The sequence below is a fragment of the Protopterus annectens genome, chromosome 6.part0 (genome assembly GCF_019279795.1).
Source record: "Protopterus annectens isolate FY-2018-M chromosome 6.part0, PAN1.0, whole genome shotgun sequence".
Lineage (NCBI taxonomy): Eukaryota > Metazoa > Chordata > Ceratodontiformes > Protopteridae > Protopterus > Protopterus annectens.
In genome coordinates, this window is record NC_056737.1 from 1,666,469,187 (window position 1) to 1,666,495,987 (window position 26,801).

The 26,801-nt window shown below is 41.2% G+C and overlaps 1 protein-coding gene across 2 annotated transcripts in view; it reads right to left on the reverse strand.

The window, feature by feature from the left end:
* INTS7 (integrator complex subunit 7) overlaps nucleotides 1-26,801 on the reverse strand; it is a 1,158,789-nt gene that overhangs the window by 570,347 nt on the left and 561,641 nt on the right. For both annotated transcript variants that reach the window (XM_044075076.1, XM_044075075.1), the window contains one exon: nucleotides 7,986-8,225. In XM_044075076.1, coding sequence (XP_043931011.1) covers nucleotides 7,986-8,225 — 240 coding nt within the window. The remainder of the gene's footprint in view (nucleotides 1-7,985; nucleotides 8,226-26,801) is intronic.

The following is a 26,801-nucleotide window of genomic DNA, read 5'->3' on the forward strand; positions in this document are numbered from 1 at the left end:
AACCTCTTGTGTCAGAGGCAACATGGGATATATGCAAATTACCATTTAAGGCTATCAGGTCTTTCAGCTAAATGGCAATTCTGAATGTCCATGACTTTTTCTTTTACTTTTAAGTCTATTTATGGTCAATTTCAGGCCAATAAAGCCAAACCCCTCTAGCTGTGGACATGCATGTTTCTGCCTTCTTATGGCATCATCAGAACAGCATAAGAGGAATGTTTGACATTTAGAAACACAGGGTTGTCATACCAAACTGATATCCATAAACATAAGGCTGTCTACAAAATATCCCAACCAACAAACTAAAACAATGAGTAAAAAGGTCACACACGAAAAAGTTTGTTGGTTGGTTTAACCAACTGGTTTTCCTGTGTGACCTTCTTACTCATTGTTTTAGTTTGTTGGTTGGGATATTTTGTAGACACCTTTATGTTTATGGATATCAGTTGGGTATGACAACCCTGTGTTTCCAAAAGTCTTTTACTGGAGAAAACTGTTAAAGGAACCAAGGTATCAGGAGCAAACAATTACAGAGGGAAACATAACAGAATGGGAAGAAGCCAAGAATACATTTGGACTGCAGACTGCAGACTGCCCTCCCTATCAAGGATTGATAAAATACAGGCAAAGAGAAAGGAAAAGGGTAATTCTAAATGAAAGACAGGCACTGGCAGAGTTTTTAGCTGAACCTAGAAAGTACAGTTGTGTACCTACCATAAATGTAGATGTTCGAGTGTATTCACTGTTGCAGTCATTACTCTTGGGTTATCCTGCTGGCAGGCTACCCGTAGTCGGCCAGAATTCCAAAGTGTAGGTCCGGCGTCGGTTGCTGTCGCCTCTTCCCTGACGTCAGTGCGCCAGGGGTATAAAAGAAGAAGCCGATGCCATTTTCTTCAGTTTTTCTTCCCCAGATGTCAGGTGCCCCCAAATTGGAAGGCTGAGAAATAATATGCCAATTAAAATGCATGCACAAAAATAACATTTCCTTCTTCTATAAGCAAATACACCAAATAGGTTGTATAGGATAGAGAAGTGCAGAAAAGTCCCAGCAAAGAAAAAAGTGGGATGGTGGGTGGGTAACCTGGACTGCAACAGTAAATACACTCGAACATCTACATTTATGGTAGGTAAACAACTGTACTATGTTTATCGTGTTTCACTGTTGCAGTCATTACTCTTGGGTAGAATCCCAAAGCTGAGGAAGGGTGGCTGGGCTAAATAGGATTAGGAGAGGCTATGAGGCCCTGCAGAACTGCAGTGGCAAAGCCTGCTCTGGACTTAAAGAGGTAAGTGGTAGTGCTTTGTGAAGGTGTGCACTGAACTCCAAGTTGCAGCCTCTAAGATATCTTTGGTTGGTACTCCTCTGAGGAAGGCTGCTGAAGTGGCTGCTGCTCTGGTGGAATGAGGCCTAATGTCCTTAGGCACTGATTTGCCATGTTGAAGATAGCAGAAACGGATACAATGGCCTATCCATTTAGAAATAGTTTGTTTTGAGACAGCCTTTCCTTGTGATCCTGCAGCATAGGACACTAAAAGTTGCTCAGTCTTTCTGAAAGCTTTAGTTCTGTCCAAGTAGAATCATAACTGCCTGTGTATGTCCAAAGAATGCAGAATTTTCTCACCCTTGTTCTGTGGATTATGATAAAATGTGGGCAAGTGAATGGTTTGGTTGAGGGCCACACTAGACACCACCTTAGGCATAAATGTAGGGTTTGTTCTCAGAGAAACCCTGTCTGGATGAAAAATGATGAAAGGTTCCACTGCCATGACTGCTTGTAACTCCGAGACTCACCTTGCAGAGGTTATTGCTAGGAGCAGAGCTGTTTTCCAGGATATGAATTTTATATCTGTTGTTGATGCTGGTTCGAAAGGAGGCAGTGTGAGTTTTTCCAAAACATAATTGAGGTCCCAGGTCGGAATTGGTGCTCTCCTTGGAGGCCTAATGTTTTTGGCGCCTCTAAGGTACTGCCTTATCAAAGGATGAGAAAAGATAGGTGGTTCCATATTGTAGTGGGCTGAAATGGCAGAGGCTGAACTAATGGACATGCTTCACCTCAAAAAAACGAGATCCCTCAGAATCACTCATTCTAGCGACTTGAACCTATGAACAGCAATAAACAGGACATGCTGGAGGGATAGATTCCTGTCCCAGCAACTCCCCTCACTCTGGAATAGAATCCCAATCCATATTCGACAGAGCTCCTCTCTGACCTTCTTCAAGAGAAATCTTGATGAGTGGATGGGTAATCGTAAGTTCTACCCTGGGATCACTTCAGGAGCCCTATTGACAGAGGCCCAGGTTACTAATCTAATGGGGAGGCGAAAGCCATCACTCTGTGGCTAGGCTTATAAATGCCCATGGGCAGATAGCCTAGTACTTACCTATGAACCTATGAACCTATGAATCTTAATAGATGAGAAAGAAAGGCCTTTGTTTAGCATCTCAGTCAGGTATTGTAAAAATCTGAAGGATATTTGGTACACACGTGTCAATGCCTTGTTCCTGGTTCCAAACACAGAATCTTTTCCATTTTTCTGCATAAGATTTTCTGGTACTGGGCCTCCTGGCCTCCAAGACAACAGCCATAACAGCTTTTGAAAGAGGAGTGTTCTGAAAGGCTACATTATCCGCCATGCAGCCAGATTTAAGGTTCTAAGTTGGCTGTGCAGGAGCTGATTGTTTTGTTGGGTCAGCAAGTGAGAAGTTTGAGGCAGTATCCATGCTGGACCTTGAGACAAGCTCTTTAGGAGTGGGTACCAGTGCTGGCGTGGCCAGTCTGGTGCAATCAGTATCATGTTTGGCTTCTCTTGTCTGACTTTTAGGAGTACCCTGGGAAGGAGAGGCAGTGGAGGAAAAACAGATACTGTTAGATTTTTCCAGCTGAAGGTTAGGGCGTCCACTTTCCATGCTTGCTTGTGATAAATCCTTGTGCAAAATTTCTGCAATTGGTAGTTGTGAGAGGAGGCAAATAGATCTATGTCTGGGCATCCCCATTTCCTTATTATCATGCTGAAGTCTTGTGGATCCAGTTTCCATTCGTGGGGATCCATGAGGTTTCTGCTTAGTTCGTCTGCCAGAGTATTTGTTTTTCCTGGCAGGAATTGTGCTTGCACGTGAACTTGGTATGTCAATGCTGTGTCCCATAAGGTCATTACTTGTCTGCAGAGGGGGTAAGAATGTGTACCTCCCTGCTTGTTCATGTACCACATAACCGTAGTGTTGTCTGTCTTTAACAGTAATTGTCCTGGATGAAGTAGGTCCTTGAAAGCTGTAAGGGCATTTTGTACAGCTAGCATCTCTTTGTGATTGATGTGAAGATGCATCTGGTTTGCAGGCCATTTACCCTGAATACATTTTCCTGCCATATGGGCTCCCCAGGCATAATCTGATGCATCAGTTGTCAGTGTCTGTCTGGCTGTGGGTAAACTGAATGGCAGACCCTTGTTGTGGTGACAGGATTCTGCCCACCATTGAAACTCCTATTGCAGGCAGGGGATGAGTCCAATCACGGTCTCCAGGCTGTGACAATGCTGAGTCCAAACAATTTTTAGATACCATTGTAGTTTCCTCATATGCAGTCTGGTATATGGAATTAGTAGAATGCAGGATGCCATGAAACCCAAGGCCTGCAGGATTTTCCTTGCGGATAAGTGGGTTTTTTGTTGCCAAATTCTTGAAGTAAGTAGCCCGTTGCTTTTGTTTTTCTGGCGTGAGATAAGCCATCTGGGCAGTTGTATTTAGGCTTGCACCCAGGAATATTATCTCTTGAGAGGGCACTAGTTTTGATTTCTTTTTGTTTACTGTGTACACTAGGCCAATTAGTATTCTTTTTACAAACGCCAGATGCTTCAAAAGAGTGTCTTTGTTCTCTGCTTGAATTAGGCAGTCGTCCAAGTAGGGATATATTTCAATTCCTTTTTGTCTGCAAAAAGCAATTACTGGTGCCAGGCATTTTGTGAAGACCCTGGGCGCAGTAGATAAGCCAAAGGGCAGTGCAGAGAACTGGTAATGCATTGAGCCAGCTATGAATCTGAGGTATCTTCTGCAAGATTGTCCGATTGGGACATGCAGGTATGCCTCTTTTAGCTCCAAAGTTACGAGCCAAGCCTTTTTGCCCAACATGGGCAGTAGCTGCTGTAGAGTCAACATCTTGAATTTTGGAACTTCCAGAAATGTATTTAGTATAGACAGGTCCAGTATTGGTCTCCAGGTTTTGTCCTTTCTGGTTACTAGGAAAAGTCTGGAGTAAAATCCTTGCCCCTGCTCTTGTTGTGGTACTTGCTGAATGGCCTTCATGTGTCCATGAGGGCTGTAATTTGTTTTTCTGCCTCTGCCCATTGATTGTGTGGCAGGTCTGGCATACCTTTTGACCTTGGTAGAGTGTGGAAATGGAACCTGTAGCCTTGGGACACTATGTTCAGGACCCATTTGTCTTGGGTAATCCTTTGCCAATTTGATGAAAAAAGTGCTAATTTTCCCCCTAAGAGGGCTGCCAAAAGAATAGTGCTTGGATCTGGTAGAGGAAAGTCATTGGGACTGTTTCCTGTAAGGTTGTTATTTGTCTTCTCTGCTTTTGGAGGTAGGAGCACCCCATTGTTTAGGCCTGTATGAGCTTTGGGGCTGACCTCTGCCTCTGGGACGGCTGTATCTGCCTCTTTGTGGTCTGTCTGCCACTGGAAAGGATCAATTTTTAGAAGGCCAGTTTCTGCTAAATCTGGGTGGCTGTACCTGTAAGAAATCCTTGACTGTCTGCATGGATTTTGCTTTATCCTCCATTTTTTTCAACACCTCTTCTGCTTTAGTACCAAACAAAGTATCATGATGTAATGGTGCATCTAATAATTTTGCTTTAACATGATCAGGCAGATTTTGTTCCTTTATCCAAACATGCCTTCTAATAACAGAACCTGTAACAGTGGCCCTGCAGGAGGCCTCCAGTGAATCATAACCACATGCAAAGTATGCTTTCCCACTTGTTCAGCTGCATGAAATAATTCCTTGTTTTCTGAACATTCAGTATTTGTCAACATTTTCTGTTTAAGCAGTGACATTAAATATTGCTGATATTTGAGCATATGAAACTGACAATTTAAGGCCCTTACAGCCAGGGTAGCAGAAGTGTATACTTTTTTGCCCCATCTGTCTAGAGCCCTGGAGTCCCTATCAGAGGGGACAAGGTTTTTTGCAGTGGAAGCTTTAACCCCCTTGGGACCATGAGATATAGTTTCTGGGTCAGCAGCGGGGTTTTTATACAAGAATTTATGAGAATCCAGGACCATGTAGTATCTGTCTGGCTTAGCAGGTGCAGGGGGTAGACAGTCTGGGGACAGGCCGGACTCTGAGAATACATCGTCCACAATGTCTAGAATAGGTGGAATAGCGAGGGGTCTGTGCTAAGGGAGTAGTAGAAAGTCTCTGAGCCTTTTCTTAGATTCAGAATAATCTTGGCTCTCCCAGTGGAAATGTTCCCTCATGGTATGCAGGGTTTTCCCAAAAGAATAATCCTCAGGAGGAGAGGCTGAAGGAATGGATTCTTCAGCATCAGAATCCTCATAGGGAAGCATGGAGTAATCTTGTTCAGAAGAGGAATCAGAGGAAATAGAAACCTGATCAGAAGAATCATACTCTGTCTCTTGCCTAGGCCTCTTATCGGGAGGGGGATGGGAACCCCTGATCAAAGTAATTAGGTCTTTGGCCATTTTGAGCATCTGTTTTTTAGGCATGGTAGTCTGAGTAGGAGAATGCTGTACTTGTTTCTTTGTCTTTAATGCTGCTTTAGTCTTTGTCTTTGAAGCTGAGGATGGCTTAATATATAGTTGTGTAGGTCTGAAGACACCCTCAGAAGCCGATGCCTGCTCAGTGGCTCTGGACCCATCTGAGGGAATGATTTCCGAGTGTCCAATACCTTGCGTATCCAGAGGCCCAGTCGGCTCCACGTGGGAGTCGGAAGCGGCCTGTGGCTCTGAGGTAGCGGGTGCCAGGGGCTGCGAAAGTGCCTCACTGAGAACCGGCGACTGGCCTAGAAGAGGCTTCGTCGTCGGTTTTGGACCTCGGATGCCTATCCTTCTCCTTGTCCTTGCGTTTTTTGTAAACTGCGGTTGTCGGCTGATCCGACGGCATTATATAGTTAAATCTTCGGCCAAAGTAATGAAATGCAAAATCAAACCGACGCTTGATAGTGTGTTGGTTAAATCTAGCACAAAACTGACAACTAGCAATGTTCTGATCAGGGCCTAGGCAAGGAATACAGTAAGAGTGAAAATACTTATGAGGTATTTCCTTCCCACAAGAAATACAATTGTTAACTTTTTCTGACATCAGTCTGGGTCAAGAAAAAAGTTTCCCCAACGGGGTACTTAGCTTTAATGAAGACTTCGGATCTGAAATTCTGATTTGAAAATCTCAGGAGTCGGCCGACCGGCACTTACGAACTGTTTTTGCTTCGGGCACCGCGCAGCAAGAAAGACTGAAGAAAATGGCATTGGCTGCTTTTTTTATACCCCTGGCGCACTGACGTCAGGGAAGAGGCAACAGCAACAGACACTGGACCTAGACTTTGGAATTCCGGCCGACTACGGGTAGCCTGCCAGCAGGATAACCCAAGAGTAATGACTGCAACAGTGAAACACGATGAACATCATAAGCTGCTGGTAAAAAAAGGATAATTAATACAGCATATAAAATATTGCATGATAACTATAGGAACCCATCAAAGGAGGTTAGAAAAGATTGGGAAGACAGACTGGATAAGCAATTCACAAAGAAACAATGGGAGGATATATGTATGGCTCCCAAATATGCAACACTGTCTAGAAGATTTAGGATTTTTGCTTGGAAGTGTTTGCAAAGGTATTTTTATACCCCAAGCAGACTCCAAATCATTTTTTTTCGGGCAGAATGCAAATGTTCAAGGTGTGATGGGGAAGAAACATGCAATTGAGAACATATGTTTTGGGAATGTAATGAGCTGGCACACTAAAAATTCCCTACAAACCACTATGTCAGAAATACTGGTGAGCAAACTAGTGTAAGTAAGGAAATGATTTTTTGAGCTGCGATACAGGATCTGACTTGCCTAGAGATAATAAGGCTTTGCTGAGTTTAATTCTGGTGGCTGCCAAAAAAAAAGCAATTACTAGAAAATGGAAATCAAAGTCTAAACCACCCGTATTGTAAGTAGTGAATACAGTAACAGAGATGAAGGAACTGGAAGCAGGATACTTAGAAAAGAGTAACAGCAAATTACATACAAAAAATGGGAAATGTGGGAACACTACATGCAAAATATTTTCGAGACGGAATGAGGTTTAAAGGAAGGCAGGAACCGAATAAGCAATGTAATGTTCAACTGACAACTGGCAATGGCTGTACAGAAGGTTTTATGTGATGTATAATGTTTGTAACTGATAATGTCAATATGGTTTTGTTTTCCTTTATATAAATATATGATTGCCAATGACATAAATGATAATTCAATACAGATAATTTTAAAAAAAGAAAATGATACAGAATTATATACAAGTAGATTTACTTAACGTGTCAACCTTTAAATCATACAGTTTAAGTGCCATGAGAAACAGAAATACTTCACTGGGAACATGAGGCAGCCTTTTCAAAACTGTTTCACCAGTCTCTGTTGGGCTACATTTCTGCCAAAAATTAAACTATGGCAGGCTGACAAAAACAAAACATGATGATGGAGAAAGCAAGGCTAAAGTCAAAGAGGTTCCCTCTCTTTCAATGATGGTGTGTATTCCTTTGCGAAAAATTCCAAACTGTGAGCAATACAAAATCAAAATCTTCTATTATTTCACAAGTTCTTACTGCTAGACTCCTTACAGTGTTGCAGTAAACTGATTAAAATGAATGTAGAGTGATCACTCTGTTACAAGTAAATATAACAGCTGCAAATTTATCACCAGAATGCTTTGTGTATTCTGCTGTACTGCTGTGATAAGTGAATGACAACTTAGTGCCTCCTTACCAAAAGTTCCTGCTGTTTATTGGTGGCTGACCGTCCAATAATTTTGTACATTTCCAACACATCTCCCAGCATTCCATCTCCCAGTATAGGCAGCTGCATTGCAATGGCTGCTAAGCAGTGACACATCAGGATTCTGGCACTATCTTGTACAACATGCAAAGTTGTCAGGAGGAACTCTACTACAGACTGACTCAGGTGTGGACGACACCTGGCCAGCTTCACCATGCATCTCAGAGTTGTCTAGGGAGAAAAAAAAATAAAAATATGAAACAGAGACATAATGGCAAGTGCAGTTATGAACTATTCAATTTTCTTCAATAACTTTCATCTGAAAGTTTTTGTAGTAAAGCTAATTTTCATTATGTTGTTAAATTGCATAAAAAATCCAGTTACCAAGACAAAAATCACTGAACTATGTAATATGAAACACAAACATGACACACACATCACTCTACAGCTCCTAAGACATCAGGACACAAAGCACACAACATGGATGAACAACTTAGATACTTCAACAAAAGCTGCGTTTATTGCTGCTTGTGATATACCACCTGAAGATCAACTTTAATACCACAGTCAAGTGCTCTGAACCAAGACTACCTACACAGTTTAGTATGAGGTCCTGGAGTATCTAAACTCATACCATGAAGTACAAAACATACTCAAAGGAATGCCAGAGAAGAGCAACAGGAAGCTAAGAAATGAAGCAAAATATATATTTTTTGCTTTTTTACATATTCATTTACACGACACCATAAAAAAAACAACTGCCAATCATTAGCGGACCGGAGTTCCGCTGTGGCGACCCCTAACCGGGAAATGTCGAAAGACAAACAACAACATATTCATTTACTGTTTGACAATCAGGTAGCTAGTCTGATATAACACAGATACATTTCAGCAGTACCTTGGGTACAATGAAACTCTGTGTTGTTATACTGTTACCAATATAAAATACAGCATTTCATTATACAAGCATTACATCTCCTTTTACATCAAGACCAGTCTTCCACAATGTATAGACATTACACACACCCATTACTCTCCAGTTTTTCCATTTTCTTCTTTTTACTTCATAAAGTAATGCATTTAATCCACTTACAATACCTACGTCTCTATTCAAAGATATCTGATTATACCTGCTGACATTTTTCCCCGTAATAGCCAAACCTCACATGCAAGTTAATAACCTTTAAATTATTACTAAATTCAAATACCTTACCATCATGTCCCTACAGCACCTCCAAACTCAAATTCTACAGAATACTCTCATTTGGCTTACTGTATGCCCCTTTACCTCCTGCCAACTGACTTCATCTTCATATATTCCATATTCTCTACTTTCTTCTGCTAATATTACAAGTCCACTATGAAATACTCTCTGTGCATCAAATGTTACTCAATCAGTTTACTGACCCTTGCAGTTCTTCTTAGTTACTTACATTGTACAGATGGTGTGTGTGTGTGTGTGTGTGTGTGTGTGTGTGTGTGTGTGTGTGTGTGTGTGTGTGTGTGTGTGTGATATCTAACTTGAGTTCATTCTGTCCTGCATTCATTTGTACTGCAGGGTCATTTGTAAAACATTCAGTGTCAAACATTAATTTTGTTAGATGCATGCTGTATCATAACAGGTAAGCGCCTGTGTGTGCATGTGCACAAATGTTTGGAGGTCAGATTTAGAGTAAAGTTTACAGAAGGGGACAGATGTAGTGTATGCATGAGGCTGTGTGTTATAGGGTTATGGTAAGGGGGCTGACTTAATGGTGTATGCATATGCTGGTGCGCATGTATGTTTGAACCTGTCTTGTATGGTGATAGTGTTAGGGAAAGGTTTTTACAATAAGGTGTAGATTTAGGGGCACAAGCAGGCTTAGGGTTAGCACATAAACCACAAACTGGCACCAGGAATAGACACAAACCCAGAAAAAACACAGTCCTGTGCAAAACTGCAGTAGCTAATGTTTCACTTGTCAAAAAACACGAGGGAATTTCCAATATCTTAACTTTTAGTCCACAATGAAAATAAAAAATGAGTTTAGCACTTTCGTCTTTTTTGCTTCAAGACTTCATCAGAACCTTACAAATATGTACTAAATATGTACTAATCCTAATCCTGCCCCAAACCTACACCTTTCCTTAAACTTTCTGAAGCACTACCACTAATCAGATGAATTACAGGCTAGTGTTATGGAGAATTTTACTATACTATGTTAGATGTTTTGAGTGTGATTCTTTGTTGTGTCATGTCAGAAAATTTGCATTTTGTGATATAGCAATGAATCACACTATAATAATCATATTTTATATATATACATGTGTGCATGTGTGTGTGTATATATATATATATATATATATATATATATATATATATATATATATATATATATATATATATATATACATATACATATACACGCACACACACACGTATAGGTGTGTATATATGGGTCCCCTTCACATGGTCGACATTTCCGAATGTCGAAGACCATATGGCCAAGACCATATGATCGACATTCGAAATGTCGACCATGCGGAACCAGCATCTCCATACAGTGCGGAATGGAAAGATTTCCATCTTCAACACTGCAGTGCAATCTCAGAGTTGATATATTTAAGTTCCGGGGGGTGTGGAGAGTGAGTAGCAGCATGAAAAAGAAGTTATGTCTTACTGTAACGTTCCATCTCTGTTGTAGATCTTTGTTCATTCATTACAGTTTAGACCTCAGTTCCGTCCTTGGAACCGATACGGCCGTTTCCCAGCTCGAGCAAGACAAAAGCTCTCAGCTAAGATCTACCCATAATGCCCCTCTCCTAGTTACTCCAGATCGAGTTTGCCCACCCTAGATAAAAGATGTAGTAATAGAAAGATAGTAGGAGGCTCTGTCTGAGCAAATACCCTAACCAGGAGTTCCTAAAGCACACCAGGAGTCCGGGGAAGGAGGGCGGGAAGTAATGAATGAACAAAGATCTACAACACAGATGGAATGTTATGGTAAGATATAACTTCTTTATCTGATGTTGTAAATCTTTGTTCTTTCATTACAGTTAGGACCAAGTCCCCAGCTATTTGAGTCCTGGGTGGCCCTACGGAAGGATATTCCTTAGCACCATAGAACCAAAAGATGCTCGTCCCCTGGAAGTCAAATCCAATTTGTAATGAGATATAAAGGTATAAGGTCTTGCCCAAGTGGCTGCTGCGTATATATCATGCATAGAGGCTCTGGAATGAAAAGCTACAGAAGCAGCTGTAGATCTGGTAGAATGAGCCTTTATTCTGGAAGGTAAGGAAAGCTTATTCTGTTGGTAGATAAGGATAATGACGTTTCTAAGCCAAGAGGATAAAGTCACTTTGGAAAGAGGTTTACCCAATCTGGGTCCTGCAAATCCACAAGCAATTGATCTGTTTTCCCTGAAGGATTTACTCCTGTCCAAACAACAACGAAGCTGATGATGCACATCAAGGGTGTGCAAAAGGTACTCCCCTCTATTAGAATGCTGAGGGAAGAAAACTGGCAGGTCAATAGATTGGTTAATGGAAAAGCCAGACATGACCTTGGCAAGAAAGAAGGGTCAGTACGAAGGGACACCCTGTGTGGAAGATCAAGTAAGGATTCTTGACACTCAAGGCCTGCAGCTCAGATACTCTTCTCGCTGAGGTAAGTGCTACTAGAAGTATGATTTTCTATGACAAAAATTTCAAATCACATGAATCAAAGGGTTCGAAGGGAGAACCTGTGAAAGACTGAAGCTCCAGAGTCAAGCCCCAGGGTTCTAAGGGAGGCTTGACCAAAGATTTAACATGTAATACTCCCTTCAAAAATGTCTTGTATAGGCAGTGTGACATAACTGAAGAATTATGAAGACCATTATGAACACCATTATGAAAACTGGCGATAGCTGCTAAATGTACAGTGATCGTTGAAGCTGAGGCTCCAGCATGTAAAACAGTAGTCAGGTATTGTAGGATCTTTTGAAGAGGCATAGAGAAAAGGTCTAAGTTCTGGTATTTGGCCCAAATAGAGGACCTAGTCCATTTACTAGAATAAACTTTTCTAGTGGAAGGTTTGTGCGAGGCCAGAAGAATTTCACGAACAGGAGATGGGATGTCAGGCAGCCTGGCAATCACTGGAAGTGGAGGAACCAAGCTGTGAGCCTGAGACTGTGCAGGTTCGGATGAATCAGTCCCTGAGGATGAGATAACAGGTCCTGGGAATGATCCAGAATCCACGGGCTGCAAATCAGATGAGGCCATAGAAACGGGAACCAGACTTGACGTGGCCAATAGGGGGCAATGAGGATCACTTTGCTTCTCAACCTCTGAGCTTTCTGGAGAAAATTTGGGATGAGGGGAAATGGGGAAAAGGCATACAGAAGACCCGGGGCCCAATCATGCGTTAGATCATCCCTTGGTGGTTCCCCCTGAGGGGGGATCAGAGCAAAATAACTTCTGCATTTGCAGTTTAGAGGGGAAGCAAACAGGTCGCAGCAAGGCTTGCCCCAGCACTGGAAGATCCAATCTGCTGTTACAGGGTTGAAGGACCACTCGTGAGGCATCAGGATATGCCTGCTCAGAATGTCCACAATAAGTTTGGAACTCTCAGGAATGTGCATTGCTATAAGAAAGAGGTTGGAAAATATCGCCCAGCGCCAAATAGTCATGGCTTCCCAACACAGGGGGTAAGACCTGGTTCCACCTTGCTTGTTGGTATACCAGATGACTGACATGTTGTCTGACTGAATTGCAATGGTCCCTGAGGGAAGGGATGCATGGAACGCTTGCAACGCTAAGAAAACTGTCCTCAGTTCCAGGACATTTATGTGCAAGTTGGCCTCCATGGGGGACCAGGTGCCTTGGACAGTCTTTCCCTGGAAATGACCCCCCCCCCCCAAACAGTGAAGCATCCATGCTCACCGTGGCCGTGGGCTGGGGAAGACAGAAAGGTCGACACCAAAGACTCATTTGTGGCTTCATCCACCATAGCATTTCTTCCTTGCAATGGTTTGTAAGGCGTATCATGTGGTTGAGTGGGTGAGTCAGCAACGACCATTGTGCGGAAAGGAGCCACTGCAGGATTCTTCAGGGCAGTCTCACCAGTGGTACTAATGTAATGGCAGCTGCTATGGAGCCCAAGAGTTGCAGTACAAGATGCTGGTACATAGGTCTGAGGAAGAATGTCTTGGATTTGGTGTCTTATTTTCAAAAGCCTGTTAAGGGAGAGAGAAGCTTGACAGGATGTTGCGTCAAAGACCGCTTCAATAAATTCCAGTGTCTTTATTGGGGACATTTGAGATTTGTCTTTGTAGATTGTAATCCCCAAGCGTAGAGCGAGAGCTTGAGTGTAAGAGAGGCTGCGGACTAGAAGATTCCTGGTCGGAGTGGTAAGGAGACAATCGTCTAGATAGGGAAACACCTGGAATCCTTGTAATCAAAGATGAGCTATCACAACTGCCATACATTTGGTGAACACTCGGGGGGGGGGGGCTGCCAAGAGACCGAATGGCAGTGCCCTGAACTGGTAGTGATTGGCTCCCAGCCGGAGGTGGAGAAATCTCCGGGAGCAGTGATCCATCTTTATGTGGTAGTACGTGTCCTGGAGGTCTATTGAGCACATCCAGTTGTCCCTCCCTAGGAAGGGAAGAATGGACTGTATCGTGACCGTCCAGAATTTTTGAGGTTTGATAAATTTGTTCAATAGGCTGAGATCCAGGATTGGTCTCCAGTCCCCTGTCATTTCTGGCACTAAAAAAGGACCTCGAGTAAAACCCAGATCCTGTCTTGTCTGGTGGGACTGGTTGGATGACTCTTTTCCTTAGCAGCTTTTCTATCTCTAAAGCTGCTAATTCCCTCTGATTGGGTGGTACATCGGGGATTCATTTGACAGGTCTGGGAGTTAAGTCAAAAGGTATTTGGTAGCCTCTGGACCCAAACATCGGTAGTAATAAAATGTCAGGCTGGTAGATGCAGAGAAAAATGACCCCTGACAGCTTCCAGAGGGAGGCAATCGGGCTGCTGCTCAAGAGCGCTGGTAGGGTTTTGCCAGAGAAAGAATCTCTAGCGCCCTGGTTACGCGGACCCCCTCTACCCCAAAAGGGACGTCTTCCATATGAGTTGCCACCTCTGCCCCGGGGGGATTGTTCACCACAAGTGTCACGAAAAGGTCCTTGGGATTTCTTGAACCACATTTTTCCTCCCTTCTGGTTCCTGGAGTAGCACCTCTGGGGGTTGGAAAGGCATTTGCCCACAGTAGACAAGGTCTTTCCATCTTTCTCACTATGTGTAAGTGTGTCTCATACTTTGGGTCCAAAAAGTGCAGATTCGTTGACAGGTGCATTGACGAAGGAAGATTTAAAGGGGTCTGCGAAGTCACACAACTGCATCCATGCATTACGTCTCATGACAACGCCTGATGCGGCAGCTTGAGCTGCCCCCTCGGTGGAGTGAGATGTCAAACGCATCGAGGGGTTCGAGATGGATTCAAGGGTAGCTAGCTGTGAGGCGACAGTATCACACACCTCATCAGATAGTACCCCACCAAAAGAGGGAGACATTTCAGAAATTAGGTCTCTTTGGAGACGAGTAAAGTATGCTAGATAGTTCAGCGACCGAATGGTGAATGTCACTGAAACATAGGTCCATTTCCCTAGTCTGTCCATGGTAGGGGACTCTCAGTTTGGAAGATGGACAGTGGAACTATCTTCTGCCAGTTTCCTCTTGGTGGCTGCCGCCATGACCATAAAATCAACTGTTAACTGCTAGGACCAGTAGAACTGGTCTTCAGGTGTACATAAAATTTTTGTCTGGCCTCCGAGGGATAGGTTCTACATTGTCCGGGGCCTTCCAGGCACGCTGCACAATGAGTTTAACAAGGTCATCTGCCGGTGGGGTCAGCCAGGAAGTAGATGCCTGGGCATGGAAGGCCTGCAGGAACACTGATTCCTCAGAAGGGGGGGGGGCCGTGGGGACCCTTCCCCTCATCACAATCAGTGTATTCAGTGATAGATTCCTCCGGTGAATCAAGGTGCTTCCTCTTGCACCATTTCTTCCGGGGTGGCTCCCCAGTGGGATCTTCTGAGGAAGACTCCGGAGAATGGGTTCCCTTCAAAGAGGGTTCTTATGACTCCCATGCCCGGGGTCCCGAAATAGAGGGTTGGGAGAGAAGCAAGAGAACTGGAAGCCATCGAAGCCATGGAAATAGACGGCACCATTGAGAAAATAGGCACCGGGCTAGATACCAAGGTACGGACGGTCCAAGCACTGCTTCAGGAGAGCATCGTTCCACTGGAGTCGATGCAGCAAGGGTGGACGGTGCCGACAGGAAAAACATTGCTGTCGGAACAGAGACAGTACGCACTGGAGCTGATGGAGTCAAAGAAACTGTCGGCACCATGGCTGGGGATGGTGCCAAAGCAGGTACAGTCACCGGAGCTGATGTCAGATCCAAGGACGGCACCAAAGTCAGTGGTGCTGAGGGCGGAGCCGAAATAGGGGTGAATATCATGGATGGTACCGAGGGAGAAGACACAAAGTCTGGTGCTGAAGAGGTCTGCGCCGAGGAAGCACAGAGCCAACTCGGTTCCGTAACTGACGGAGATGCAGGAACCGACTGACTCCGTTTGTCCTTTATGTTTTTTTTATCTTTGGAGGTGGGGGTGGACCTCCAACCCAGATAGATCCTCCGAAAAGGGTGCCTTGAGTAATCCGTTTGTCCTTATGTTTTTTGGACTTTGGAGGGGGTGAGACCTCCTACCCAGAAAGAGCCTCCGAAAAAAAGGTGCCTTGAGTAATCCATTTTTCTTTATGTTTTATGGTCTTTGGAGGGGGTGAGACCTCCAACCCAGATAGAGTCTCTGAAAAAGGTGCCTCCGAAAAAAAAAAAAAGGTGCCTTGAGTAATCCATTTTTCCTTATGTTTTATGGTCTTGGAGGGGGTGAGACCTCTGACACAGATATTGCCTCTGAAAAAGGTGCCTTGAGTAATCCGTTCTTCCTTATGTTTTTTGGTCTTTGGAGGTGGTGAGACCTACGACCATGATAGAGCCTTCGAAAAAGGTGTCTTGAGTAAACCTTTTAAGATACATTTATTATTACACTCTGCTAGTGTACAATTACTAAAACTAGCACAAAAGTCACAGTCAGCTTAAATATGATCCATGCCCAAACAGCAGACACAACGAACATGTGTATCTGAGTTAGGCATCTTACATCCACACTTGTCACACTGTTTAAATCCCAACTTAGTTTTGTCTGACATAGTAAGGCAACAAGGCTATCCTATAGAAAAAATAAGGGAGAAATACCAGTGATGTTATTTTAAAAAAAATACCACTAGTAGAAAGGAAAGGCCTGTCAAAGACAGGAGAGAGGGACAGTACCAATAAAGGTAAAAAATTAAATTACCAAGGAAAAGGGTAGGAAATAGGCTTAGCTTATAGGCGACAGTAAGAAAAAGGCTAACTTGACAAAAAATTAAATAATTTTGAAGAGAAACTGTCTTAAAATTAACAATTTTCTACTTAGCTTTGAGAGAGATGGCTAGCACGTCTGACTAGAAACATGGCAAACGAGATTTGGAGTAACTAGAAGAGGGGCATTATGGGTAGGTCTTAGCTGAGAGTTTTTGGCTTGCGCGAGCTGGGAAATGGTCGTATCGGTTCCGAGGACGGAACCAACGTCCAAACTGTAATGAAAAAACAAAGATTTACAACATCAGATGGTAAGTTTTTGTCTTTTTTTTTTTTTTTTTTATTATTCAATGGTCGACATTTCGAATGTCGATCATATGGTCTTCGACATTCTAAAATGTCGACCATATGAAGCAGATCCATATATATGTATATATATGTATATATACATATACGTATATATGTATATATACATATACGTATATATATGTATATATATGTATATATATATATATATATATATATATATATATATATGTGTGTGTGTGTGTGTGTATACATATATATATATATATATATATATATATATATATATATATATATATATATATACATACATATACACACACACACACATGCACCCATATATATAAAATAAAAATAAAACCATATATGGATCTGTTTAAATGTATCAATGTGCAGAAAAGTCGACAAATCACTGCATCAACTTCTTTACATAGATACTTTCCTAAATCAAACACTAATGACCTTGCCACTCCACCTACTTGAAGAAAAATACTGTTGTTTCTGACATACAAATTTAAAAAAATCTAAACCTTAACAGTAACATCAGATATACTTTGTCTGAATAGTGTTAGGGAAATGTTTTTTCACAATGTAATATGAAGGGATGGGTTAGAGTTAAGGTTAGTACAGCAGTAAGAATGGGCAGGAGGGGCTTCCATTGGCATTTCTTGACTCCTGGGGATCAACATGCAAATTAATTGTAAAAGAAGCTGAGAAATAGCCTCTTTATACACTAAATACTACAAAATTGATACAACCACTAACTGAAACAACATAAATCAAATGGAAGCAGCCACACAGTGTAGACCACACAATTTATTTTTCTCTTTATTGAGTGTGATTTACATGGTTTGGCTGCTTCCATTTGATTTTTTTTTTTCAGTTCAAATAGCCTTTTTATGTAAGGCAAGGAAAACAGGAAAAGATTTAACTATGAGAATTTTGAAGTAAAATGGCTTTGTGTAATTTTGATTTTCTATTTTGAACCCCCCCCCCCCATCGTGTCATGATTCAGTACCCCTCAAATATTAAAATAAACCCTGCAAAGCAAACTACATTAGTAGAAACCATCTCATCTACCTGCACAATTACAGGTTAGCAATAGATTTAGCCATGTGCTACAGATCAAATTAGGCAATGACTTTGCTTGATGTCCACTGACAGCTCCCCATTAAATTGAGCCAAGGATTCCAAGTGTGAGAAATGCAGGTATGTACTTAAACTGCAGACAAAGTTCTCCATACACAAAGAAGCACAGCTTTATTCAAGATGAAATTTGTCATCAAAATTGGTGACAAAGCCTTCTACATTCACATTGAAAAATGAAAAGGAATAAACAAGAGCACAATGTGCTTACCGTAACAGAACCAGCAGATGGTTGACTAACAAGTGATCAAATTTTCATCTTGTCAAACAGAAAAAAGCCGTCTTTTTTTCTGTGAGATTACTGTAAAGTGCGTATCAGGGAACTTGACCCTACCCCACTGTAGTGTGATCTTGGAGTTTATATATATATATATATATATATATATATATATATATATATATATATATATATAGTTAGCAGGGGTGTGGGGGTGCAGGGGAGGTTTGCACTCCCCCCCCTGTAAAAAACACGTTTTTGATTTTGTTTTTCGATCACCTGGTGATGAATGAGTCATGTTCAACCGCTTGCCATTCACTAGGTTACATTTTCAATATACACATAAACAATCCCAACAAATGCAGCTAGCACTCTAGCACACAGACTGGGAGGAAATATCAGGCCACAAAGGGGAACCACATAAGCTCTTACACCATATAACACAATCCCATCTGAAACTGCATCCAGAATTTAGTAAGGCTGGAAACATCTATTCCATGGGATAAGATGAGCTACCAGGACATTTAATTTCTGAAATCAAAACTATCCAAGAATACCACATTTAAACATTCTCAGTACAGCATTAAAACTTGCTGTGCCCCTGACATTTGGAAGCAGGCAACTGTGGTCACAATACTTAAGGAAAGTCTTCCCAAAAATGTCAGTAAATGTAGATTCCTAAGCATTTTGTTCACATTGATAAAGAGAATTGTCAAGGAACATACTTAAGACAGTGAAGGGAAACATCCTTTTCTGAGACCTAACCCAGAACAATTTTGTCAAAGGTAGATAGTACAGTTGTGTACCTACCATAAATGTAGATGTTCGAGTGTATTCACTGTTGCAGTCATTATTCTTGGGTTATCCTGCTGGCAGGCTACCCGCAGTCGGCCAGATTCCGAAGTCTAGGTCCGGCGTTGGTTGCTGTCGCCTCTTCCCTGACGTCAGTGTGCCGGGGTATAAAAGATGCAGCCGACGCCATTTTCTTCAGTTTATTATAAACATAGAAATATATGAGACTAAATGTGTAAAATCAATTGTTATGAAAGATGCTGATATACCATGTTTTCCTCTTTCATCCAGCACACATATTTTACCTGTTTACACATTTAGTCTCATATATTTCTATGTTTATCAATCAAAGTTTCATGCGTAATGGTGCACATATCTGTTTTGAATGATTTTTGCTGTTACAGATATTATGATATTTAGAAGCATACGCTGTACAAATTTTAGATGCAGTCTTTTGAATGATCATTTTTGTACAGTTATATTTATGCTAAATAGCTCATGTGCAGATATTAATATGTTTATTAATTTGATCTCTATTTTAAACATGTATTTATACATACAAGTATTTCAAATGGGACTATATCGCCTATTATTAAATACTAAACATGTGTGCCATTTTGTTACTAGTATGCATATAAGTGCAGTATTTATAGGAAGATAGTATGTAATTGTGAAACATTTTATTTGTTGCATACTGTCTATGAGATGGTTACATAGATACTTAAATTATTTTAAAACATTTTGAATGTTACATGCAGCAGCAGTTAAAGTAGGGTGAAATGTTATTTTAGAACATTTTTATTGTGCACTGTTTACAAAATGTCTGCATATATATTTTATATATTTTATATATTTTAAATAATTTGAAACATTTTATAAGATTTTACATTTAGTAGGATGTGGCATCAGAGTTGCCTGTAGCGTTTTACTACAAAAGTGATGTCAGTTTAAATATTTTATGTATAACAGGATGTGACATCAGAGTTGACTTCAGTATGTGCAAACAGGATGTGACATCAGTAGTTGACTCTAGCATTTTGCTATAAAAGGGATGCTAGTATGTTTGTTTGTTAGTGGCCTGATGAAGAGATTTGAAAGCGCTAGCCCTGTGTTCTAATTATTTTAATAAACGTGGTTTCTACTGGACGCTTGGATTTATTTTTACATGCTGGCTGCGTGTTTTTTCTACAAGCTATTGCCCAGTGGATGAGTAGGTTCGAATGAACACTCTATGGTGATTTTGACTCTTTTTTACTGAAATAAGAGTTCGCAAAGTAAAGCGGTTTGTGTTACAGCTTCATTTCTTTTTGTGGAACATTTGGTTACCTTTTGTGACTGACTTGAATTGAACACAGCAAGTATACTTCCCACTATTTAAGCCTGTTTTTTTTGTTACATTTTTAAATATGCTTTCAGAGTAATTTTTGGTGATCCGGAACAGAACTTCTCTGCAACTCACCATACCATCACATGTCAGGCTAGGAGGCACATTTAGCTACCCATCACAGAACAAGTAAAACTTAGAATACAAAACAGTAAACAAAATATACAAGAATACTTATGCCTGGCCAACTTACATGAAGACAAATATGCAGCAGCAAGATGAAGAAGCATTTAAGACACATGGTAATTGTGGGTGAATAATAACACCCGACGAATGGACAGCTTCCTGATAGTCTTCAACAACCTTGAAGACTACAGCCAAAAAACATGGAGAAAGCAAAAGATCTAAATGAAGAGAAAGGCTAAAGGTAAAGCTTTCTCATTCCCCATTTAAAATAGGATCTCACAGACTTATACTAAAATAATCTGCTGCAATAGAAGGGGGACCATAAGCATTGAAACAGCATCCTTCTAAATAATTATGATGCAAAGAGCACTAGACTTTTACTTTCTTTTTTAAATACTGTGATTAAGTGTGGAGCCATATGAAAAAGTGGAAGGGTGTACAATCAGCTTCTCCCTTGCTGTGCTGAAATGATGAGAAAGTAACTACATTCTGCATGTGATGAATAGGTCAAATTCCTAGGTTGCTACGCACTCAGAAGACCTTGACCAAATAAAACATTTCAATCCTCTGCAACAGAAGGGGGCCTGGAGATGTGCAGTTTTGTCTCAGGAAATGATTCCTAGAATGCAATTGTAGGGCAAGTCATAAGTGGAGCAGTAATGAAACTTGAGCTCTAAGAGTTCTATAAAGGCCACATACCAGCACTTAACAGAAATATTGGCAATGCTGTTTTTACTTTCTTTTGCTTCTTCTGTATGGAAGAAATAACTGAGTTAATTACCACTGATTCCTGCAGAAATATAAAACATTTATGGTGAGATGAACAGTGTAAAATCAGTCCTGCTTAGACCTTGGTGCACCCACCTCTATTTAAGTTGCTATCTGCACCTGCCTGTATAATATTTTAGCAATTTAGCAGAGCTAAGGGTTCAGTATTTTTAAGCTAGTGTGAATCAACTTGTTTAGTTATTAAAGTTTCATTTTAAGTATTTTATCTGTACAATGAACTACTTTTCTGTTGTTTATGCAAAATATATTTACCTCTGCAAATGTAACTATATCAGCACTAATGACCTATGTCTTTACATTCTACATAAACACATTTATTTATTAATTTTTCAGATATTATGGCAGGAATTTATGTACTGTATCAGAGGAAAGGGCATTACTTAGTACTGTTGGCTATCAGACTGTTGCTATCTTCTTCTATTGACCAGACCTCTCTGTACATTATCATTCATTTTTATTATTTATATTATTCATAATATTATTTACTATTATTATTATTACTTTACTACACAGCAATAGTGGCATAGTAACTGACATGGGAAGATGGGAGTGAGTCCATTGTTAGCTCACTCATCCTGAGGTTGAAAAAGGAGCGACTGGATCACCCCACATGGATAATACCAAGCAGGACCACTAGATGTCTATCCCATGAATCTTGGGTCTATCAAGCCCTCACTGTTGCGTGCAAACTGCACAGTGAGCTGAAGGGGATTCAGTGGGCAGAGGCATACTTCCCCTCAGAGGAAGCTATAGCAAAGTACAGGCCAGAGAGGGGCTCTGCCATGAGAAAGGGTAGGCTGCCATGCAGGACCAGTAAGTTGGCCTACTTCCTACCACCTAAATCGTGATGCATGCAGATAAGCTCATAGAGGAGGTTCCAGGCAGAAAGGAAGAAGCCATAAGACTCTCAACTCACCCTGAAATTCCTGACACCTGATACAGCAGAATGAAGGGCCTATGGTAGAGGAGCCATTGGGCTCAGTCTTGTTGGGGGAGAGCTTAACAAAATGAGTGACATGGTAATTAGAGTGTTGAGTCTCTAGCTCATTATACACAGTGGTACAGTAGTGGCTTATCTATATTGGTAGGACAAAAAGTTGAGGGAAATGGAAAATTCTATCATACTTCCCTGGAAATTGTGTGCATGTAGGCATTATATTTTAAGACATGCTGTTACTATGGTTAATGGGCATAGGAAGATACTGACATTGACAGAGTTAATGATAAGATAGCAGCCAGGAGTGCCAGGGCAAAGACTCAGCTCAGTAAGTGGTCAGTTTGCAATCCTAGTCTGGTTTTGGATTAGAAGCCCATACTAAGGGAAGCAGTGCATATTCCATGTTTACCCTCAAGGACAAGCTGCATTTGGTGAATACATAACTGAATCAGATCTGTGTACATCTTTTCTGAATTTAACCTGTTGGGCACCAGTGGTATGAATTAAGACACCATCCCTCTGGTGGAAAACAGACCTTACCAGGGCAGTGGAACAAGTCCAAGGGCCACATTCTTTACCTCAAATACCCAGGTGTTCCACTGGTTGCACGTGGTAGGTTTCAAGCCCCATCTGATTCTCTCTCCATCCAAGACAGTGGCCATTATATTTTTATCACAACCCACCATCTGAGCTGTAGTCTGGCAAAATGGCTATAGCTGCTTGGTAGAGGGGCTGTCCATTGAAGAATATGACTGACTGTGCTGTTGTTTTCTCGAGTTGAACAGTCACCTTTTTTTTTAAAGTACTAATGTGTGTTAATGTGAAGCAAGCTGAAATACGTCACTGTGGGTACTGATTATGTGAAAGAAAAGTTGAAATGCATTACTGTGACTTTTACTATTATCATAATGAAATGTATGAGGTGTAAACAGTAAACAAAAAGGCTGCAACTGCTGGGGGAGGGCATATGCACAACTTTTCTATCTAGCAGTAAATTAAAAAAAAGAAGCATTAGCAAGTCTGTCTGTGGATAAACTGACCCTGCAATTGTTTGTTCAGGAGAAACAGCCATTAATGCACACAAGTCCTGTACAGCTAGACTAATGTGAAGTAAACTGGGCTACTTCATTGTTGCTGCTGTGTCATGCACCATGATCATGAAATGCATTGCAGCGGCACTTCTTTTTTTACCACAATCAGACAAGTCAAAGCAGCTTTAACTGCTAGGCAGATAAGAATGTCTGTGGATGAAAATGACTGACTGCCATCATAAAAATAAACAAGTCATTAATCTGGTTTTGCAGAACTAGTGTGCCTTTGTGTGAAGAAATTTTTAATACACTTTTTTTTTTTACACGCAAACATCTAAGATGTGCACAGTCAATAATGCAGCTATAACTAATGGGTACGGAAGCTGTTTGTGGACAAAACACCTTTGCTGCTATCTAATCCTTATTAAGCAGTCTCTGATCTGATTTGGCAGGACCAGTGTCTCAAACTATGTTATGCTTTACTGACATCAATGCAAAACAATCACTGCTATACTTCGTGTGTCCAACTTTGTGGAGAAGGATGTAGTGTATCAAAAAGTAAAAGGTTGGCCATAATATATTTCAATTTCCATTACAATCAGTCCTCTGTATACAATAAGTGGCTATCTTTGGTGGTCCAGGCAGGATGCAAGTAATTGACATAGTGAATAGCACTGCCATCTCATAGCATTTTGTTTTCTGGTTGAGTATTTAGTATTTGGCTTGTGGCTCCTTCTGTGTGAAGTCTCTGAAAGTCTCTTTTTCTATGTAGACTTTACTTAGGTGGTCTTGTCTTCTCCAATACCCCAAAGTCATGTCATAGGTGAAGCAGCATTTCTTTAATTGCCCTGTAGGCAACTGCACAAAATGTGTGTGTGTTGGTGTGCGTTATGACAAACCTAGCTCTTCCAGGACAGTGTCAGTATGCATGTTCATGTGTGAAAATAAAACACCATTTTTTATCTGTGGGTGCATACAAAACTTCAGGGGAGCATGCACAACTCTTCTGTCTAGCAGTAACAAAAACTGAAGCAACTGAAGGGAAAAAATAATCTGGTCAAGGGGTAGGGAAGGATTAATGTCAAAAAGAAGCAGTCTTATCAGGAAAAGAGGGCTTCTGACCTCTAGAATCCTGAGCAGGCTTATCAGGAAATACCCTTTTTTAAGATATCTTGCCTCTTAAGGGATGTTTCTGCTGCCTATGCACACAGAAAGACTTAGAAGGATAATTTCTTTGAAACTTCATGATAGGGGAAAGAAAAGTATGTTTAGGTGCTGCATAACCTCCCTTTTATCCTGTAAGGTTTGAAAGAGCTCTGCAATATGAAAAGGAGATTCTGAGTGTCCAAGGGAGAGTCCAACAACCTGGCATTTATATCTTCAGGAAGAGACCTAAGGCAAAAGACCTTTATATAACAGACCCTGGTACAATTTCCAAAGAAGCATCATCCATGCTACATTCAAGAGAAATGGCAAGTCATCTGGAAAGCAGAGCTCAATAAAGAAATGGCATAAGTCTTAGCTTTGGAATCAGGCAGGTCAGTCAAAAACATCTCCTGGTTTAGGCAGAATGGCCAGCACATATCTGGTTATATGGGCTGGTAGTTCATGGCTCTGAAAGCAGGGTGGCAGTGGTATATACTTTTTCTCATACCTGTTCATAGAACTACTGCCCTTGTCAGAGGGGAGAAGTTTAGAAGACAGTAATTTGGAAGGTTTGTCAGTAAAAATAGAAACGACTGCAGGATCAGAGGAAGGATTCTTATAAGAACTTTTGAGCCTCAGACACCTTATAAAACATGTCAGGTTCCTTAGGACTAAGGGGCTGAGACTCAGGAGACTGAGAAGCAGGAGAAAAAGTATCCAGAAAGGCTTCCAACACACAAGGGGCAGCAGAGGACTTGGGAAAGTCCATTTGTAAAATGGCATAATGCCTCTTCTGGACCTCAGACATTTTACTATGATATACCCAAAAGAAAACTCAATAGGACAATCAGGAGAAAGTGTGTCTAGAACCTCCAAATCTAAAGCAAGAGGAGAATGCATTTGTGAGAAATAAGCTAGGGACTCTTCTCAAGAATCCAAGTCCACATCTTCATCAAAGACATCATACTTCCCTCAGTCATTTAGAGGGAGCAGAAGGCACTGATAGCAATTGGGGGGTGGGGGTTCAAGTCCATAAGGGCCTTGCAAAGACCCTGAGTGAAATCCTGCCACTCTTTATTGTGATCTTTGGCAACAGGAGCTACATGCTTAGACTTCTGTTTTTTCTTGAGAGGAACCTCAGCTCTAACAACGTTTAGGAGGGTCATAACTATTCACAACTATTCTTAACTTCAATAAGGGAATCAGGGACTTCTTCCCTAAAAAGTATCTGGGGAATCCCCCTATGCCCTTCTGATATAATCAGATGTGACTCTCCCTTCTAATCTGTAGAAGGCATATGCTCAGTGTCAAGAGGTGTGCTGGTAACCAACCCCATATTAGCCTCCAACTGGGTCACAACATAGGAAGCTAGCATTGGAACTGGATGGTCCTTGGGTTCTTCCTGCAAACCAACAGAGATGTCTGATAGTGGCTGGACAACAATTATCTTCCAAACGCATCTTTTTTGGACTTCCTAAAATGCAGCTGAACATTTGGGTGGACTGATTCAGAAGCCGTAGTTCCCTTGGCTAATAAGTTCAGGCATTTATTCTCCAAACAAATCAAAAAAGACAAACTGTTACAAAGCATTCTGGGTACAAAAGCCTGACAAACTTCACACTGTGTGAGATCATGGTCTGCACCCAGGCAGAAAAGGTACTTGTGTCTATCTTTATGGAGATTCTGCCTCCCACACTTAAATTTCCTCTATCTGGATGACATGTAAAATGGTAACCCAACAAAAAGAAAGAAAGAAAAGTTCCCAGTGGAGTATTTATCTGCTACAGGCACAGTAGCAGAGACAACTAGATGAACGACTTCACAGATCAAATTCAAAGTAGTGTGTGCGGACTGACAGCAAAGAAATTGCAGATTAGGTAGTCACACTTATGTATCTTAAGTCCTGGATGCAGGGCATACATCTGACATATGGTGCCTGGAAGGGCATATGTCTTTGGAAAGCTGGCTGGTCGTATGGTTATCCTCGTTAGGATATCCCTTTAGTAAGGAATACTGTAACAGTGATAAGGAAGCACATATGTACTTTTGTGACCACTGGCTCCATCACATTTGCCATACTCTACAGGAGTAGACAGAAGGTGACTGTCTTTCTGTCTTTTACAGAGGGAAGAGAGAAGGCATGCTGTTTATATGTATGACAACAACCTGAAACATAAAACTATAGGCCACTGCTTTTAAAACTTTCACCTCAACATCAGAGGGGAATAAGAAGGCAATATTCCCAGATATAATATAGCCTCACAGGCATATGTCTTATCAGTTTATTGGAAAAGAACAGTTGTAAAAGATTTTACCATAACAGCAGATGTCCTGCTTTTCACTGTTGCAGTATTCATTACAAGTGAGATCTCCTGCCAAGGATAGCCTGATTTCGGGCAGTATACAAAAGCCTTTACATCTTCCCAGTGTTATACATTAGACATATGCTCCCCATGCAGGCATGGGGCATAAAGGTGACATACGCACACCATACCTCTCAACCTGGAAACATCAAAAATCAGGACAAAGCCCATGAAAAA